Here is a 19,847-nt window from a genome sequence, read left to right on the forward strand (position 1 = left end):
CCAGCAGTGTGCTCAGTTCGTGTGTCAGTATTTTGCTGGCTTCAAATAAGCATACAGTATATATATTAAAAACCTTCCCGGAGAGTTTGAATTCATCAGTAAACAATATTTGATTATGTGTTTAGGCGGGGCAGATTCGAGCAGCAGCCAAACAATGGGAAAGACTGGATGAATTACACGTAGAGATTTCCTGAAGGGATCCCTTGCTGGTTTTTTGTTGGTTTTTTTATCTCTCTGAGTGGAGCTTCCAGTCATCTCCGAGTCTTCTATATTTACAGCCTGTCAGGCTGAAAAGATTTACTCCTGGCTTCATTCTTTCACAGGAAATTTAGTAATGGGATTCTTATGGCCAAACAACATGTGACATTAATCACACCTCCTTGTTCTTTCTTTCTGCTGTTGTATTGAAGGGAAGGCAGTTGGGCCCGGTCCCTAATCCAATGTCATGCTCTCTATCTAAATAGGAAGCCTGGGTCAGTTTCCCAGAATGCCCACCCTGGGCTGCTGCGTGAAGCTGCTGGTACTGCAGATAGCAGGGGGTGGGGCAGGAAGCTGCTGGCGCAGGGTCTTGATTGGGTATCTGTGCCACTGCTTTCCTGCTGAAATAAAAGTGGCTGGGATGAACGCCCTTTAAAAAAATGTGAACTGCAGTTTACCTTTTTGTGATCTGAAGGCCAAGCTAGGAGAGATGGAGATTATTGTGTGCTGTTTAAACTATTTCCAAAGCAGCTGTAGGTAGGGATCAGGCTGGCCACACACAGGGAAGGAGCTCAATAGCAAATAGCAAGGAGGCAGTTCAGTCAGGAAAATGCATAAGGACATAGGAAGCTACTGGATACAAAGTTGGACCATCTAGCTCTGTACATTTGGCACTGAGCAGCAACAGCTCTCCAGGGATTCATGCAGGATTCCCAGCCCCACCTGGAGATGCCAGGGATCAAATATGGGACCTTCTGGATGCAAATGAGATGCTCTGCCACTGAGCTATGACCATTCCCTGCTGTCCCCTGAGAAGGGTCAAATCCCCCCCACCCTGCACTTCTCTTCTAATGCAATTTCCTTCACTTAAAAAAAATGAAAAGGGGTGGGAAATTAATTATTCACCTCTAACTATGATGAGGTGCAAAAAGAAAAAAATGAGCTGCTTCTTTATTTAGCATCATATATGAACGCAAGTCTTTGCAAAGAACAAGAGGACAGGATTAACAGTCTTCCTCTGAATTCTGCTGTCCTTCCTTCCCCCAGTTTCCTTGCTGCACCCAGCTCTGGTTGCTTGCAGATCTTCCCCTGCACTTCCCCACTGTCCGGAGTTTGTTTGCTCAGCTGCACAAAACCAGGGGGTGGTTAGCAAAGGTTCCTGCCCTGCAGATTAAGAGAGCTGAACATAGTCACTCGAGCAAGCTGCCTGGAGCGCAAGGGAAGGGGCCCACCCTGGCTGCAGTCTTCTCCAATGGAGGCAACAGCTGTGGAAACCACAGACCTAAAGATATCGGGTGGTTTTCAGGACTGTCCGATTATCAGTCTGGAATTTCCATCACAGAGCCACAATATTCTCTGTTTTTGCTTAGAACTCTTGCAGGTGGAGAAAAGAACCCAGTTGTATCCATGCTTGGCACTCGACCTCTTCTCTCTCACACAGCCTCACCACCACCACAGGGAAAGGCCCAGAGTGGCAGAGTCCGTGGCCTAGATTCAGCTCCCAGCTTCCCAGTGGGTACCTGGGAAAGATATTTCTCTGTTAACTTAGGCAGCTGCTACCAGACAGTGTGAAGTAGATGGCACAGTACTAGATTGATTGATTGATTGATTGATTGATTATATTTCTATGCCATTTTTCATTCACATGAATCACAAAGTGGCTTACAAGCAATAAATAACATAATACAACATCACAAATAATACAGAAATCATATAGGATAATGGACAAATCATCAGTTAACCAGTTACAAACGCTATTCACAAAACAACTAAAAAAAAAGCTAAATAGCACAATTACAACAAAAGTTATATTTTAGGATTCACTGCATAATCTATAAAACAACATTAACAAAATAGCAACCAAAAAATAAATAAGGCCCTGTTGATTTCATACACACACTTCCCCACTTGCATGACTTACAATCTTCCACTCCATGCAGTTCATTGAAAGACAGACACACACAATGCCCATGGCAGCGACTCCATTCTGAAGGCTCCCAGGGCAGGAGGGGGGGCAAGGCAGGTGGAACAAGCCGTTGCCTGGTGGGCAGCACAGAGTTTCACCCCCTTCACTGTTGTTCCTCTGGAAACAGCTCCATTATGGAGACTGGAGGGTGGGCCCCAAGTGTTCACAGGCCACTTTTTCTCAAATACCCCAGGGACGTGATTGCTGTGTGGCTTAGCAGTTTTCCTCTCTTGCCTAGCAAAACTCGGCATCTCTGCAGTCTCTCACGCCCTCCCTAATTTCAAGGGGTCTGCTCTCTTCTCCACCCTTCAGGCGAAGGGGAAGTTGCAGCATGAACCTGTACAGAGCTTGGTGCACTTGAGCCAGCCAGAATCAGTGGGCATGCGTACTTTTGGCATGCAATTGTCCCTGGCTGGGACAACAACAGAGAGGACCTGGCCACCCTGCTTGGACCTCCCTCCTCATGTCGTGTTGGAATGTTATGTGCAGTTAAATATACTTTTCATATCATTTGGATGAGGTTGGCTGTCCGCACAGATCAGCACCAGATGAAAGTACTGCTGTGGAAGGGCAGCCCCTATAATGTTGGGAACATTATGCAAAGCAAGCTGGAGCACATTGCTTCAGCTCAGTTTATCCTGAATGTTAATCCCTCTTCATGTTCTTTGGCATGCAGGCTTGTGGTAGCAGTTGAAGAAGCTTTCACCCACATTAAGCGCCTTCAGACAGAGGAGCAGCCGAAAGCCCCAGGTGACGTGATGGATCCCCGCGAGGCAGCTCAAGCCATCTTCCCATCCATGGCAAGAGTGCTGCAGAAGTACCTCCGCACTACAAGGCAGCAGCACTACCATACCATGGAGAGCATCCTGCAACATCTGGCCTTCTGCATTGCCAACAACATGACACCAAAGGTACCGCAGGAATGCCACTATTGGCACAGAATTCAGCTGTCTGAGCATCTCAGCTTTCTTTTACACGTTGCTAACCATTGCCATAGGTTGCAAGGATATGCTTGAAAGTGTGTAGACACCTAATAGGGACAGGGTTGCTGAATTCTACTTTTTTTGGTGCAAAGGTCTTCATTTATTCATTTTATGCCACTGGCTGCCTATATTCCCCCCTTGTAAACCCCTTGGAGGCAGGCAAACAACAGTGTTGGGGTGTGCGTGTGGAAGAATGGGAACAGCAGATCACACAGCAGCCTTGGAAATTCAGTGTTAGGGGATAATTGGCCATCCCTTGCTCTGCTCACTTAGGAACACCCTTCTCCCTTTGCTGACCACATCCCCACACTTGGTACTCTACTCCCCCCCCCCCTTGGGTTTCTTTCTAGAGAACAAGAAGGGAGTCACAAAGGGGGTGGCAAACATTAGGATTCTGCTGCCTTGCACAGTGCCAAGCTTTTGCCCGCTGGCCGTCCCCGTTTCAGCTGGGTTGTGTTGAGCCTGAAGCGAAGGCCTTCCTGCTCCATAGGGAGGCAATGTCCAAAAGTATGGGTTCCTCTGCTCTTGGGCCTTCTTCGCTGCAAGAGAGCCCCTCAAACTGCTTCCAGGAGGTTTCTCTGCCAGGTGAGAGAGCCCCTCCCGATTCCTTCCTCCTTTCTTTGTCAGGAGATGCTTTCTCGCTTGGAAGCCCCAAACTTTGTATAGCATCTCTAAGGCAGTGTTAGAAGCTCAGAGATAGAAGCTAGGGGCCAAATCACTTCATAAACCAGGGTTGCAGTTGCCAAAACTGAATGTCTGGTTGGCGTTTGGGGGCAATACGGCTCTAAAATCTTATTTTTCAAATGATGGACTGACTGTGATTAATTGTCAGTTAAACATTTGGCTCGTTCAGATGACTACCTTGAGCTAGGTTAAGAACTTTGAGAACTTTATCCAGTGACTGTCCATATATATATTGGCATATTCCTATGTCTTTTTCTTAATGGTGACATGGAGCATTCTTAATGTAAGAACATTATTCACAACTGTGAACAGAGCAGTGGAGTGGAGCGGAGTAAGGGAAAACAAGCTACAACAATTAACTGTAATCTTGTTCACTGCTCCTGCTCAGGCTGCACAGAAGAAGCATTTTGGTTCTTGAAATTCATTCTGATTGTGCAGATAGAATTCCACAGGATGTGGTATTGGTGTGTGAAAACAAGTCAAGATTAAATGACCGCCAGGCATGCACCTCCAGATGGTGGAGATAGGTTGCAAGTGGCCAATAGTCAAACTGTGCCTGGTGTCTGGCTAATTTCAAACACTGCTCTAGGGCTACATGCTAGATAGCGTTGCTGGAGCTTTTGGTTTTGGGGAAAGGAGGGAAGAGAACATGGTTGTGCTGTGAAACTTCCTGTGGAACGGTATCTCTTCCTCTTTTTTTGTGCCCCCTCCCAATTTCCCGGAGATGGTTCCTTCATTCTGCCATCAGAATATCTCCTGAATATCACCCCCATGCTTCCCATTTTAAGAAAGGATGCCACTGGGTGCTCAAGATAGCACACGAGGGCTGCTCTCAGCCTGCCCCCTGAAAAGGCAGATGAGAAGACAAGACAGTTCCACAGGTAGCTTTTGGAACCCAACCCTGAGGGCAGCATGGGAGGGGCTGCTCCCTTCTCTTTTCGTAGGAGGCAGAGTAGGTGCTCATCTGGGAACAATTCATATTCACAGGTGAGTGGTTATCAGCCACCCTGGCTTATAGAGATTGAGCAAATGGTATGGAAGATTGAAGCACAGCTGAACAGTGCAGTCACAAATTTCCCTTTGCTTGCTTGCAGCATTTTCTGCCTTCCACCTTGCCTCATTACAGAGCGCCATCTGCACATGGGCAAACGTCTTATCACTCCTAGAAATCTCCAAATTCTGCTGCCATTATGGACAGGTGCATTTCCAGGTGTCTCTGTAGGCGCACAGGCCACAAGTTCTAGATAGCAACCCTGATATTGATGTCCTCTTTACAGTTTTGCCCTTGGGCTCTACATTCACAGTGGAGTGGCTATTCTTCAGCTTCCTGTCTTGAGTCCATCCATCCAGTTGCTAAGTGATCCAACCCTGAGAGTTACCAGGGGTTTTAGTGTGCATGGGAACAGTTGATTGGCTCTGCTCTTCAGCAGTGAGTTCTCAACAAGCTTGGCATCATGCATTCTGGCAGAGTTTCTCTGCCACACCCCAGTGTTTGCACTGAATAAAATAGAAGTGGTATCGAGCAAGCACCTGAAAGCATAACTTGTTCTTCCAGGTGTGTAAGCCAAAGCACTTTGCTTCCCAGCCGGTATTTTGTTAGCTGTCTTTGCTTTTGCTCAACAGAGTTCTGCAAGTCAAGGATAGGGCCCTTCAGTAAAGAGTTGGAAGGGTGAGGGGCTGCTGGTCACATGGATCTGGTGTGGAGAAAATGACTCGATCCTGCGCTGTTGGCAGAGCAGCTCATTTCATTGGGCCTGAGTGATACTGCTTTTGTAGTTCCTCTAAAACTCCGAAGTCTTCCTTTGCTTATGGCAGATAACACAGAGACCTGGAAAGGGGACTAGACGAAACTACAAGGGACATAGTCCTGTATAATCAAATTAAATTGGCAGTTGTATTTTTTGAGCTGAAAAGTTACTGGACAACACTGGACCTCATTTTCCCTTCTTTCTTTCCCCAACTGCTTTTCTCTAGGCTTTTCTGGAACGTTACCTCAGTCCAGGCCCAACCCTGCAGTACAACAAAGATCGTTGGATCTCCAAACATTGGACGCTGATTAGTGAGGAAGCTGTTACAAAAGGATTAAGAGATGGTATTGTGTTCGTCCTCAAGTGCTTGGACTTCAGCCTTGTTGTTAATGTGAAGAAAATTCCATTTATCAAACTCTCAGAGGAGTTTGTAGACCCCAAATGTCATAAGTTTGCCCTTCGCTTGCAGTCTGAAACATCAGTCTAGCTTAGAGGCCATAAACATGTGTAGATGATGAGAAGGTAATTTCTGACTTCATGCTTTCAGGTGTGTGGTTGTTGTTGTTTTTTTTTGGGGGGGTTGCTTCATTTTTGTTCAGATTGAAAAGCAAGAGACGATGGACCAGCCACACTTATCTGGAAAGAGTGGAGGAGGGTCTCTTTTGACAGATCTGAAGAGCTCATGGATTGGGTTGGGCATGTTCATTGGTTCATGTACACTGCAGAGGCCTGTAAGCCCATGTAGTGTTCTGCTTCTGCCTGCCACCCTGCCTTAGATCTCCTGGTGTGTACATGGTACTTCTGTTCCACCCCAGACTGCCTCTGTATGCCTCAACAAACAGCGTTTCACAAACTCTCATAAGCTTGCTTGGCTCTTGGCAGTCATCTTTGTGGCTCAGTTCAAACCTTATACAAAGCCATGGTTTATGGAACTGAAAACTGGTTTGAACTTCAAAACATATGGTAGGCAGTTCACGGTTTGAAGCAGCCCACTTGCCTTCGCGTTCAGTTCTCCAGCATTCAGTACCATAAATTCATTCCCATCTTGCATATACTGCCCCAGCTTCTGGAAGGGAAGAGATGCCTTCAATTGTGATTTGCCAATGCAGACACTGCATTGTATTAAAATGGTTAAAGCTTCCTTCCCATTGTTTGTGAGGATGCCAGAACTGAGCTTCTGTGAATGGGATTTTCAGTTATTGCTCTATCTGATGTGGGAAGGACATTCTGCTTCTGAAATAAGGCAATTTATGTATTTTGAAGGGAATTGCATCTACACAACTCTACCTTTCCAATGACTGACAAAGTTAGTTTCCCCCCCCCCACCAGACCCTGTTTTGTAGCTGTTTGAATAATGACCAATGGTGTGTGTCTGGTACATAAATAGGTTTGTCATAATGGCTTTCATTCCTTTCAGCCTCCTAAAGCTATACACCTGCCCTACTGGGTTAAGCACCCCTCTTCTTTCCTTGTGTGTAGATCTCTGTTAATCTATTTTTCTAACCTTTCAAGGGTTTGTTCATTACTCCCTCTCCCTTATATATATTTATGCAGTTGCAGAATGTTTGAGAAGAGTGTGGAGTTTACTGGAGTCTGACCAATTTGATTGTGTGTGGGCGGGGGCGTATTTCCTATTTAAAGGGGTTTTCTATTCCCCCGGAGAAGAATAAGGATTTCAAGTCTCTTTACCAGCACATGCCTACAGGGGAGGAGGATCTTAGATTCAGAGGAGGGAATACTTTCCGAGATGCAGTTACTTGGCATTTGAAACCAAGCTGCATTGAACGTTTCCAGGAGCCCCCCTCACTCAGCTGACCGTGGGAGGCAGCTGCGGTTGCCACTGGTGCTTTTATCCTGGTAAGTCCTCAGTCATACCCCAACCTCTCACTTCATTTTCTTACTGTTTCTGAGTATCTCCATTGCCTGAAGCAAGTGAAAAACCCCACAAGCCTTCATCCACTCTTCATGCATTTGCTACTCTTCCGTCTTTTCCCTCGCTGGAGTTGCTGTTCCCAGCCATGGAGGGAGGTGACTGGTTTTTGCACCAGCCCTGTCACTCTGCATGTAGGAGAGGGCAAGCCCTGGCTCTCCAGTGTGTGGAAAACTCGGGGAAGAGGAGTGGGGGCAACTTGGCTATCATTCTGGTTATTTCACAGCTCCATTTTGGTGGATCCCTGCATGTTTCCTTGGCCATTGTGGTTCTGTTGGTACTACTCCATCCTAGTTTCCAGGTTTTGCTGGCAGCTGCTCTTGTTTGATGAGGGTTTCTTCTAATCTTAGTTTATTTTCTAAGGATATGCAAATAGATAATCAGATAAAACCTAACACTTAACAGAAGGCATAGTCCCGTAAACATAATACTACCACAAATGGTTCACTCCAGATAGATCCTTCATAATGGTGAGCCGTAGCTAACAGTGCTTGGCATGTGTCTTCTTCAGGTGTTCCAATAATTCAGAAAATGAGGCCAATGCTTGCTTGCTTACTCAAAAACGCATACACACTCTCAAGCTCAGTATATTTTCCCATTCCACCAATGCCTACAACATGTTAATTAATTATTTGAGGCTACCTGCCACACTTTCCTAAACTTTTCATTCAAATCAGGAAGCAGACTGTTTTTTTCTAAAACTTTGGTAAAAATACTATATCTAGCAATAACAAATCGGCCAAGTAATCTTTGATTCTTCCTCACAGTACCTGTTAGATAACTACTAATTTCTTAACATTTATTTAATTATTAAAGCATGTTTCCAGTACGGTTTTACTGATCTATACTACTCCACACTGCCATTTGTGGGGGTTTTTGGTCTCTGTTAATGCTCTGTACAAATAGCACACACTTTTCTTAATCTTTGCAGATTTGTATTACCAACATGCACAGTTGTGTAAAAAACATTGCCGGTGGCACATTGCATATAATTTTTAGAAACCTTTTTGAATCAGTCTGTAAATTCTTGGTCTAATAATAATAATAATAATAATAATTTATTATTTATACCCCGCCCAGCTAGCTGAGTTTCCCCAGCCACTCTGGGCGGCTCCCAATCAGTGTTAAAAACAGTACAGCATTACATATTAAAAACTTCCCTGAACAGGGCTGCCTTAAGATGTCTTCTGAATGTCAGGTAATTCTTTATCTCTTTGACATCTGATGGGAGGGCGTTCCACAGGGCGGGCGCCACTACCGAGAAGGCCCTCTGTCTGGTTCCCTGTAGCCTCACTTCTCGCAATGAGGGAACCGCCAGAAGGCCCTCGGCGCTGGATCTCAGTGTCCGGGCTGAATGATGGGGGTGGAGACGCTCCTTCAGGTATACAGGACCGAGGCTAAATCTGAACATCTTAGATGGCACATTAAATTGAACAGAGCCGGAAGGTGGTATTCATAGAATCATAGAGTTGGAAGAGACCACAAGGGCCATCGAGTCCAACCCCCTGCCAAGCTGAGGACTTCCTGGCTGGCTGAAACATAGCAGAGGATCCAAACTTCTCATGCCGAGGCATAATGATAGAGTGTGAGTAGAAGGAACAGACTCATATCCCAAGCCAACAAGGCCCTAACTCACACCTTCAAGCCCTTAGTTGAATTTGGAGCCATAGCTAAATAATTTGGTTTGAACTCCGTGTTTGGGGCTTCAAGCCATGAATGACATCTATGCATTGTGACACTTGTCCTTCTCAAAGCTGAAAGAGAGCTTTCTGCTGTGGATGTGTGTTTGATAACCTCTTCCGTTTCTGCAGCGGCGTTAAATGAGGTAGCCAAGTCATTCAAAGGGGGTGGGAACAGCAGGGGGGTACACCAATGAGATTTCTTCTTAATAAGATTGATTTTGTGCTTCCACTTCTTCAGCTGAGTGTCATGCTAATCAGTTTAGCTTGTGTTTTTTTTATTTAAGGAGCGGTAGTGCTTTCTGTCTCTTTAAATTCGAACACACCTAATGGTTTTTAATGAAGGAAATGACAGCCCTGTCTGGTGTCTTCATTGCTACAAACCCATTTTATGGAAACTGCTGAAGCTGGGTGACCACTTCCTAAAAATGAATTTCATTAAACTGTTTTGGGTTGGGGGTGGGGTTGCCTGATACCATCTTAGCTGGAAGGGAATGTCACATTGACATGTGAGTGTGAATTCAGAGCCAAAGAGGTCTGTAGCTTGCTTGCTGCAGAGGAGTTTATTTCAAGCACTAGTTACCTTATATTTCCCCCTTCTCCAGTTCCCTAAAGTTTGGAAGTTATTTGCTCAGGAAATGTTGACATTCTTAACCTTCTTTTGTACTCTTAGGTGACAAATGCTTGTGAAATGTAAAAAATGTATGAAAGAACCAAATAGAAGCAACCGTTAATTGCTTTGGAATTGGGGTTTTCCTTTAGCTCTAATCTGCACCCTCTGATTTAGAATGCTATAACTTTTTGTTGTTGTTGAAAGGAACTCTCCAGTATGTGCTCAGTTGAAAGTTATTGCCTGTTCTAACACCTTAGCTGCTTAAACCTGGATGAGAGGACAAACCTCTCCTTATTTGCTGGGTATATTTACTTTTGCATTCTTTTGAGATCTGCAAAGTTTGAAAGAATGTGGGTGGCTGGGGGCTCTCCTGTTGTCTTTTTTCCGTCTGCCAGGGCTGAGTGTGTGTTTCACTAGGCATATCACTTCACTCTCTCATTTTCTTGGTGCCTCCATCCCTTGTTTGTAACACCAAAAGAACGTTGTTGCAACAAAGTTGTGATCGATCCTTGTAAAAAAAAAGTGTGTTTTAGACATCAAATATGCCATACTGACAGTAATACAGTAGTCGTAAAATTACAGAGCTTTTCTGGAAGGGAGACTTATCATATTGCTGCTTTGTGATGTCCATTTAAACCATGCAGTTTTTACGAATATGAACTTCATGCAGTTGAATCCCAGAGGGCTAGAGCGAATAGAAAACTCCTCTTCCAGTTTCACTTAAAAATCCTTTTCTTTAAAAATAATTCTTGGTCATAAGTGTAGCTGGTATGTTTTTCAATATTGTGTAAAGCTTTTGGGGCTTTTTGACTCTGGGCTGATGTAATGTTACCACTGTGAGCTTTGGTGTGGTCACGTTCCTCCTTAAACCAGCAAAATCTATATCCAGGAACCTGGTGGGCTGGTGGGTGGCATGCTACCTTCCCTTGGGAGATGGCAACCTTGGCATGGGAAGTGGCCCTGCCACTCACTTCTTTGACGTGGGCGTGGATGCAGTCGTTTACAAGTGCTGCGTAAGACTTGACCACCTTGACCACTCGTAAGCAGTTTCCATGCTGCAACGCTAATTCCACATTGGCCCTTCTTTGCTTCCACTGTGATTTGGGTGCCTTCTTACCTAAGACCAGCTGGTCAGTTTGCAGCCGACAACCTGCTTTCTGCTGCATAGCGCAGACTGCCCAAAGGCTGGATCCCTCTTTCATTGATACGTGCTGACAAAGCAAATGTGATGGGTTGTTTTTCTGTGTGGGAACACCACTGTCCATTGTCAGTGATTTGCTTGTGCTGCTTTTCATATGTTAAATCTAGGGCTGTACCCCCTGATAGTGTTTTCCTTCTGTGGCTGTCTTTATACCTGCTGTGGTGACCTCTCTGACCATGTATCTGATTTGGTATTGGGGATGTTGGGGGGGTGGGGAGATCATGTGGTGGAAATTACATGCATCTATGGGGAGGTGTGCATGGCCAGTGAGCCCACAGATCTATGTGTTGCTTTGTAGGGTTATGTGACTGAGTCCATAACTGTTACAAAAAAATGTTCTGTCTGAGTTAGTTCTTGTGTGAACAGATTAATGTAACCACCCTCATCCCACCTATGAAAAACCAAATATAGCTGACACTGAAAACTGACTTTGAGCAGGGAACTGTAGTCTGAATTCCCAAAACAATTTTGGCATCCTGTCCGTTTGGCATACAAGGTGTTTGCCTGGACAGGAAAATGAATGTACAGATTGGAGGGAGTATATTAAAGTATATGGTGTTGACATTTATTTCTTAATTTCTACGTCACACCTGCCGCAATTCGCCACACTGTCCTTTCTTTCCGCTTAGAAACACCACACCTGTATTTGGGGCTGCAACCCTATCTACTTTGCCACAGGATCTCACAAGTTGGGGAGTAGCAACAATTCATGTGCTTGTTGTAGAAGAGAGATGTATAGGAAATTAACTTAAGCGAAACAGCCATATGAATTCTGAATAATACTCAAAATTGGGACCAGGACAAACACACACAACTGGAATCCCAATAAAATGCTCATCTTGAGCAGTGGCCAGCAGTGAAGCAATGTTTTGTGGCAGACATTATCTGTGTGAATCGGTGCCTTCACGCAGAGTGCTGTATATGCCAACACAGCAATTTCTGCTGTGTTAGTGGCACTTCTTGGAAACAGTTTACACACCACCATGTGAACATGCCCTGCATCTTCCTGAGGTGACTGCATGCATGTCCCTTGGTGGTTTCAGGTTTCCCTGTCACAAAAGACTCTATGAGTTCCCTTTCATGGAAGTTAGACTTCACACCCAACCACCAGCCTCTTTGAGGCTCGTCATTTACATTAATGGCATAAGAAACAATGGCTTTGAAATGATGGGATCAACTCCATTAATATGCTGCTTAACTGGCAGTCGTTAACACACAGTCACCGATTTCACAAATTACACCAAATTATCAAGCAGCAACTAGTGGTGTGAATAATGTCATGCCATAAGCCTATCCATTTCGTTCATAAAATAGCAATTATCAGATGTGGGTCAGATACGGGGGTTCTTAAAGTATGCTCAAACACACTGGCTGCTGTGGTAACCAAAAACTCACTTTGCTGATGCTGACCAGTCCCCGGGGGGGGGGGGGGGAGGCAGACAATGTAAGCTTCTCAAGATGTTTTGAGGTGAGGCCACCAGCTTTTCCCCAACTACAACACACATGTGGAAACCTCACTTGACTCTCTTGGCTGCTCTGGTCCGCTGCTCACACAGACCTAACTGTGAAGTATTGTAATTCTCCTCAGTGCCTGATGTTACCTAATTTAATCCAGCATTATTGTGTATTGGGAGTAGGTATTTTCTGCTGAACCCTCCCCCCCCTTCCTCGATCACTGTGCACTCTTCAGCCTGACAACTTTTTTCTGTACAAATTGTATTAAGTATGACAGTCTATTTGTCCCTGGTATTTTTTTTAAGACAGCTTCTCTGCACACGTAACTTTAATGTCAAATATATATACACGGTGTGATCTTCTTCCCTTTTTTTGTTTTCTAATTGTGGATTGAAGTAAATTAAGTGGAATTCCTAATTGCCTGTAACACTGAATGTACTGTGTGTCAAACATGAACAAGTGTTTCTAATGAAACTGGTTCTTGATAGCTGTTTTTAAAATTGAAACCCTTTTACACTTTGCATATTTGTACAGTTAATTTGAAATAAACCAGAATTGGAAATTTTAATGTTTGTGGCGTTGGCATTTCCTTTGATTCAGTAGATGGAGCTTGTTTTCCTTCTGGAAAGTTAGTGTTGTGCTGGGCTCAACAAACAGCAAAAGCAAAGTAGCTGTTATTGCTGTTCCATGAACAATTGCGCGAGAGAGATTAGAGGAGTGCACAAGTGCTGCACTTGTGCAAATTATTGGGGCAGGATTGAGCTAATGGGACCTGCTAGCAGAAGCCTGCACAAGGACTTCTGCTACTGCAACAGGACTTCATCCACACCTCCTCCTGCGTCCCTGCAGTTGGCTTGGGGGGTGTCAGAAGGAAACCCCCCTAGAACAGCACACAGAGGGAGGAGAGCGCAGCTTGTTCTCAGCGGTGGAGCAAACCGATGGGGCTCCTGGAGCGGCGTGCATGCCCTTCGCCCAGGGGCAGGGCCAGTGGACCTCCCCCACCGCACCCCCCTTCCTCCGCCCCTGCTTGTTCCATCAGACAAGTAGAAATGTTTGTGCTGAATTCTTCCTCTGGCGTTTAGTTTTACTTTCCTTGTGCAGTGCTCTGGGTGAGGTATAAAATGGATCTTTGATCACTCTCCTTATTTGGGGTGTTAAACCAGCCACAACATTGGGTCTGTATCCATCACTTTGGAAACCAACTGTTTGAAGTCTGTCCAATCTGACTCATGTTTGGGTCCAAAGCGGTTTTGTAAAAAAATGAAGTTGTTTCACCTCATTCACTATAATGGGAAATAAAAAATGCAGCTGTCAATCCCTCGCCCCGTTTAGCATAGCAGTTCCTCCAGAGTGGATTGAGCCTGACAAGTAATGAGCAAACATGTCCAGGGGTTTTGGGACTGAACACCTTCAACTTTTTTTTTTCTTTTAAGAAAAAAAGAAACATTTATCATTTAATTTTGGAGACAATTTGATGAAACCTGTGCCTTCTGAGCCATGGACACTACCAGATTTCAGAAGAGCAGATCATAGCTGCAGTGGTTTTCTTCAAGGGTAGCTTTGGGGTGGGTAGAAAAGACTCCCTTAATTTCTCCATGTGTTCTATGGGCAATTAATATGAGAATTGCTGAAATGCTGCATATTGCAGTGTCACACCATGTGCTTGGGAGAGACTGATCCCCCCTTAGGCTATCTCTCTTATTTACCAGGAAAGGGCAGTAACCTGAGCACACTAACATTTCTGGCCAAGATAAATGCCGGCCAGTCTTTCAGCACCCTCTCAGTCACTCCCCTGGTCGACGCCCAAAAGCTTTTCCTTCCTGCATTTTATGGTGCGATGTTACGTTCAGTTTGGAGCAATCAAATTGCAACAGCAAAAGGCTGTTAGAATCAGAATCCCAGCCCTCCATAGCAGCAAGTCAGTACGAAAAAGCAGCATTGAGAAACTGAGTTTGCATCTTGCAGAGTATTGTCTAGCTTAGCCCCCTGTTATTTTTTATTTATTTAACTTTTATACTGCCTCATACTTCAGGCTGTTTACAGTACTGCGGGGTTGCTATGTTTGTCAGCAGCAAATGATATTAAAAGGTGATGGCAGTCAACAATCAATGTGGTTTTGGGGAGGGGGCAAATAAAGGGCATCATGCCCCATGGGCCTCAAAAGGACAGGATTGCTATAAGGAAGACACCTTAAATCAGTATTGTATTGCCTGTAAATTCACCCACACAGGTGGGTTCCCCCCCCCCCTTGTCTTTTTCAATTGTTCTGCACAACCACATTGTAAGTTCAGTCCTTTTTAATAGGTTCAGGATCAGAAAGCTGGAATCTTGTTTTTCCATAATGAACTGCAGGAGTGGCTCTGAAGGCCATGAAGGGGAGGGAGACTTGCATCTTTTCACTCCCCCACCAAGATCAGAATGGAGGTCACTCCCACCTGCTTCACTAGGAACCTTATGGGAAAAGTCCCCAACGGAGCCAGGGGACTCCTGCCCGTGCCAAAGGTTCCTAGCTCGCAGGGAGCCCAGTATATTTTCCGATCTTGGTGGAGGAGCAAAACCAGAGCCGGCTCACGCATGAGGCAAGAGGAAGTGACCGCTTCAGGTGGCCAAATCCACATGGGCAACAGATAAATCCTCCAAGGAATGCACAACCTGCTGCCGCCGCCATGATGGCAGTCAGGGGTGCCATCTTGGGACGCCCGTGACAATGTTGGGCCTCCCCAATGTTCCAAGCCATCAGGGGTGGAGGAGGCTGAGCGTGGAGAGGCTTCCAGGGCCACTGCCTCCTGTGGCTGCCGTGGAAACAGGCCCCAGCTGCTTCTGACATTGTGATGTGACGCCACGTGCTTCGTAAGTTGGCGCCTCTGGTGGCAGCGACAACTGTGGCACACTCCTCGAAGGCTGGGTCTGCTATCTCCTTGGCAGCACACAGATCCGCATTCTGCCTCTTGGTGAATAGGAGGTGTTGCTCATCTCTTCCAATGTAGATCTTTATTCCCCCTTTGTCTTGATGAAGCTATCAGTGGCGTAGCGTGGGGGGTGCAGGGGGGGCCGGCCGCACTGGGCGCAACATCTGGGGGTTAGGGTTAGGGGGCGCAAATCCACAGGTTGGGGGGGCAAATTACTTGCCTTGCCCCGGGTGCTGACAACCCACGCTGCGCCACTGGAAGCTATTCACCACCACTTTTTCCCTGGCAGAAGGTGCCATTTTGTGGTTTGCCTCAGGTGCCATAATGTTTTGGGCTCTCCTTTCCATGCACTGTCTATGCAGTGAGAATCAGGCTTATAGATTTATTAGGAAAAACAAGGTGCATAGCTTTGCATCTAAGCACAACAACTTTATCCCCTCTTATGTGTCTCTTATTCATTCTTCACTTACTTTAACTCATCTTATGCTTAGTTAGTAGACAAAGCTGCTTTTTAAATTTTCAGAGCTTCGTTTTAATCTGTAGTTGGCTCGGTACAGCTAACAATACAGATAACGGCATAACTGATAATACTAACAATACAGGGTAAATAGCCTGATCATTCTAATCAGGAGAATTACAATGAAGTAAGGGGGACGCGGGTGGTGCTGTGGGTTAAACCACAGAGCCTCTTGGGCTTGCCGATCAGAAGGTCAGCAGTTCGAATCCCCGCAATGGAGTCAGCTCCTGTTGCTCGGTCCCAGCTCCTGCCAACCTAGCAGTTCAAAAGCACGTCAAAGTGCAAGTAGATAAATAGGTAAGGAAGGTAAACAGTGTTTCTGTGTGCTGCTCTGGTTCGCCAGAAGCGGCTTAGTCCTGCTGGCCACATGACCTGGAAGCTGTACGCCGGCTCCCTCAGCCAATAAAGCGAGATGAGTGCCACAACCCCAGAGTCGGTCACGACTGGATCTAATGGTCAGGGATCCCTTTACCTTTACCTAAGGGGGCCATAGCAGTGGTTTCTTAAAAAGGTATCCTACAAAGTCTGCTTGATTATTCTCCTTGGGTTCACCCTGAGACCTTGTTTTAAAAATACAAGTTGAGCAAAGCTCAACCCAAAACATTAAGATCTTTTTGCAATAATCCAAGAAGCTCTCAGCCCCTTGTAAATAATTATCCTTCTTGCCACTGGGATAATTCCATGCTTTTTTCTGCTGCTATTAGAAATAAACAGATCTGCAGAGAGCAAAAATGCCATGCAGTCACCTTTTTTATTGTCTTATGCTTGGGAAACAGCTTTTGGAAGTTAAAATAGGAAATATGTTGGAGATGGGTACAAAGGAAAGAAAACAAGGCAGCAAGCCTTCAGTGACCCTTAGAAACAGACTTTGGAAGTCCTAAATACAAATGTCTTCCCTTTAAGGGAGAACACTGGGAGGCATAACATCTTGTGGAATATAAATTTAATGTCCGGATGCTTTCAAAGTGCCATAACCTAGTCGTCGTCATCGTCGTCGTCATCATCATCTTCATCTTCATCATCTTCATCAACATCATCGTCTTCAGTATTTATCTTCCCAGAAAGTACATCCTCTATCCAATCTTCCAATTCCTCAGCTGTTGGGAGGTCATCATCATCTCTGATATCCATCCAGACACTATCAGCCTAAAAGAAAAGGCAGTATAGAAAGAAAAATGAAGATTTGCTTCATGTAAAATAGCAGGAGATTGGGCCAAACTAAACATTTAAATCCTGATCTGCCCAATTATGTGTATAATGAGAGGTGTTAAAAGGTAAAGGGACCCCTGACTATTAGGTCCAGTCGTGGATGACTGGGGTTTTGGAGCTCATCTCACTTTAGTGGCCAAGTCAGCCGGTGTTTGTCCACAGACAGTCTCCAGGTCATGTGGCCAGCATGATTAAGCCGCTTCTGGCGAATCATAGCAGCGCACGGAAACGCCGTTTACCTTCCCGCTGGAGCGATACCTATTTATTTACTTGCCCTTGACGTGCTTTCGAACTGCTAGGTTGGCAGGAGCAGGGACCGAGCAATGGGAGCTCACCCCGTCATTGCAGGGATTCGAGCCGCTGACCTTCTGATCAGCAAGCCTAGGCTCTGTGGTTTAGACCACGGCGCACCACCTTCCAATTCCTGTAGGTGTTTTCTCCTCAGCTGAGGGAGAAAAGTGCTTAAAGGAGGTTGTGGGAAGGGTAGGCAGTGAGAGTCCAACTTTCCTTTTGGCCATCTGTCATAGATGCTTGAGCTGAGATTCCTGCCTTGCAGGGGGTTGGACTAGATAACCCTTGAGATTCCTTCCAGCTCTACAATTCTACGATTCTATGACTCCTCCCCCTTGCACTGCTTTTGCTCTAAGCACTGGCCCTTAAACTGTTCTGAATTAAGCCCAGTTCATCCTCACTGGACCTTTGCTATGATAAGTATTTGCAGAATCAGCCGTCTTAGATGTGCATGGAACAATACATAGCAATACATACATAGAAAGTTACAATGAATAGAAATAAAAGTTGAATTTCCCTCCGCACCACATTCCTTTTTGTAGTTGTCACAGGATCCCAGCCACACCCCTGCCCATGTGAGCACCTCACCACACTTGTTTGCTCGCCCCTTCCCCAGACTTTCCCACTGTCCCCAGGTGGAAATTCTTCATTTAACCCCCCTGACAGCCTCCATGAAACAATCTTCCGTGCACTGCTCCGGTTTTGCCAGAAGCAGTTTAGTCCTCTGGCCACATGACCCGGAAGCTGTCTTCAGACAAACGTCGGCTCCCACGGCCTGTAAAGCGAGATGAGCGCCACAACCCCACAGTCATTTGTGACTGGACTTAACTGCCAGGGGTCCTTTACCTTTTGTGCACCTAAAACATTCCCCAAAGGGCAAGGGAAATAAAACAGGATAAATACATCCTCCTAGTCCTATCTAAAACTCTTTTTCATTTCCTCAAATTCTTTTAAGTAAGATTATTTCAGTGGAAAGTTCTTAGGCTCTTCTGTCGGCTTGCAGCCCTAGCTTTTTCCTCCTGCACCAGGCTAGAGTTCTTCAGCTCTTCCTGTATGCTGCTTCTCATCTCTGCAAGCACCCCCACCATCTGGATCCCTGAGCTACCCTTTTCAAATCTCAATCCACAAACAAACCAGACAACAAAAAGTTCACCTTTGTCTCAATTCCATCTATAGACAAGATTTCAAGCAACCCACACTTTACCTCATTATTTTTAACACCTCCTGAAAGGTTTACCTGCCAGACAAAGTTGGCTCCAGTAAAATAATAATAATAACCATAATTCTCAAACCAAACTACATCCCAGATTTTTTTATTTCTTTGTAAACAGGAGTGCATCCGAGTCATTCCCTCAGCATCCCAGAACAGGATGAACTGTTTTTAACAAGTGACAGTTGGCAAGTTCTATTCTACATTAGTGGAGATTTTAACATTGCCGCGGATCCCTTCCAGTTCTGCAGTTCTGTGAGGTGCTACCAAGGACTCCCAATAAAAACCACTATCAGCAAGAGAAGGGTTGTAAGTTGTTTTAATATTGTTTTTAATGCTGTCACCTGCTCTGGGACCTTAGCATGAAGGTTCTGTTATGAATAAATTAGTAACAGAAAGGAGTATGGGAAACATGGAATAAAAAAGGAGGGTCATGAAAAGAGTATTACAATTGATTCAAGATTTTGGTCGGGTGGCGGGATTTAAATTAAACAAACAGAAAACCAAGGTATTGGAAAAAAATTTGACAGATACAGAGTCAGAACGGTTTCAGAGAGAGACAGAATTAAATGTGGTTAAAAAAGTAAAGTACCTAGGGGTAAACATAACAGCAAAAAATCTGAGTCTATTTAAGGACAATTATGAAAAATGTTGGTCAGAAATTAAGAGAGACTTAGATAGTTGGACAAAATTGAAACTTTCTTTGCTAGGCCGAATTGCTGCTATCAAGATGAATGTACTGCCAAAAATGTTGTTTTTGTTCCAAACACTACAGATTGTGGACAAGACGGAGTGCTTCCGGAAGTGGCAGAGAGACATCTCTAAGTTTGTCTGGCAGGGCAAAAAGCCCAGAATTAAGTTTAAGATATTAACTGATGCGAAAGAAAGAGGGGGCTTTGCCCTGCCAGACCTAAAGCTATACTATGAGGCCGCAGGTTTTTGCTGGCTAAAAGATTGGCTACTTCTCGAAGACACTGATGTACTGGATCTGGAAGGCTTTAACAATGCTTTTGGTTGGCATGCATACTTATGGTATGACAAGGTTAAGATCAATAAGGCCTTTAAGAACCATATTATCAGAAAAGCAGTGTTTAATGTCTGGACAAAATATAAAGACTTATTGGAAAACAAAACTCCAAGGTGGCTTTCACCGCTGGAAGCCAAGGCCCGAAAAAGACCCAATATGGAGGCCAAATGGCCAAAATATTGGGAAATATTAGAAAAAGATGGAGACAATTGGAAATTGCAGAGTTT

At 45.0% G+C, this 19,847-nt stretch overlaps 2 protein-coding genes across 17 annotated transcripts in view; one reads left to right on the top strand and one right to left on the bottom strand.

Annotated features, from left to right (window-relative positions):
• The window catches only part of VANGL1 (VANGL planar cell polarity protein 1), a 62,397-nt gene extending 56,297 nt beyond the window's left edge, over positions 1-6,100 (top strand). For all 16 annotated transcript variants that reach the window (XM_083719214.1, XM_083719208.1, XM_083719207.1 and 13 more), the window contains 2 exons: positions 2,841-3,075; positions 5,806-6,100. In XM_083719214.1, coding sequence (XP_083575340.1) covers positions 2,841-3,075; positions 5,806-6,066 — 496 coding nt within the window. In that variant the 3' untranslated portion in view covers positions 6,067-6,100. The remainder of the gene's footprint in view (positions 1-2,840; positions 3,076-5,805) is intronic.
• A 10,515-nt stretch (positions 6,101-16,615) lies between these two features.
• Positions 16,616-19,847, bottom strand: part of CASQ2 (calsequestrin 2) — a 39,795-nt gene continuing 36,563 nt past the window's right edge. The window contains exon 11 of the mRNA XM_083719474.1: positions 16,616-17,029. Within this exon, the coding sequence (XP_083575600.1) occupies positions 16,859-17,029 (171 nt within the window). The 3' untranslated portion in view covers positions 16,616-16,858. The remainder of the gene's footprint in view (positions 17,030-19,847) is intronic.

This window comes from Podarcis gaigeae (genome assembly GCF_964106915.1).
Source record: "Podarcis gaigeae genome assembly, chromosome: 17".
Classification (NCBI taxonomy): Eukaryota; Metazoa; Chordata; class Lepidosauria; order Squamata; family Lacertidae; genus Podarcis; species Podarcis gaigeae.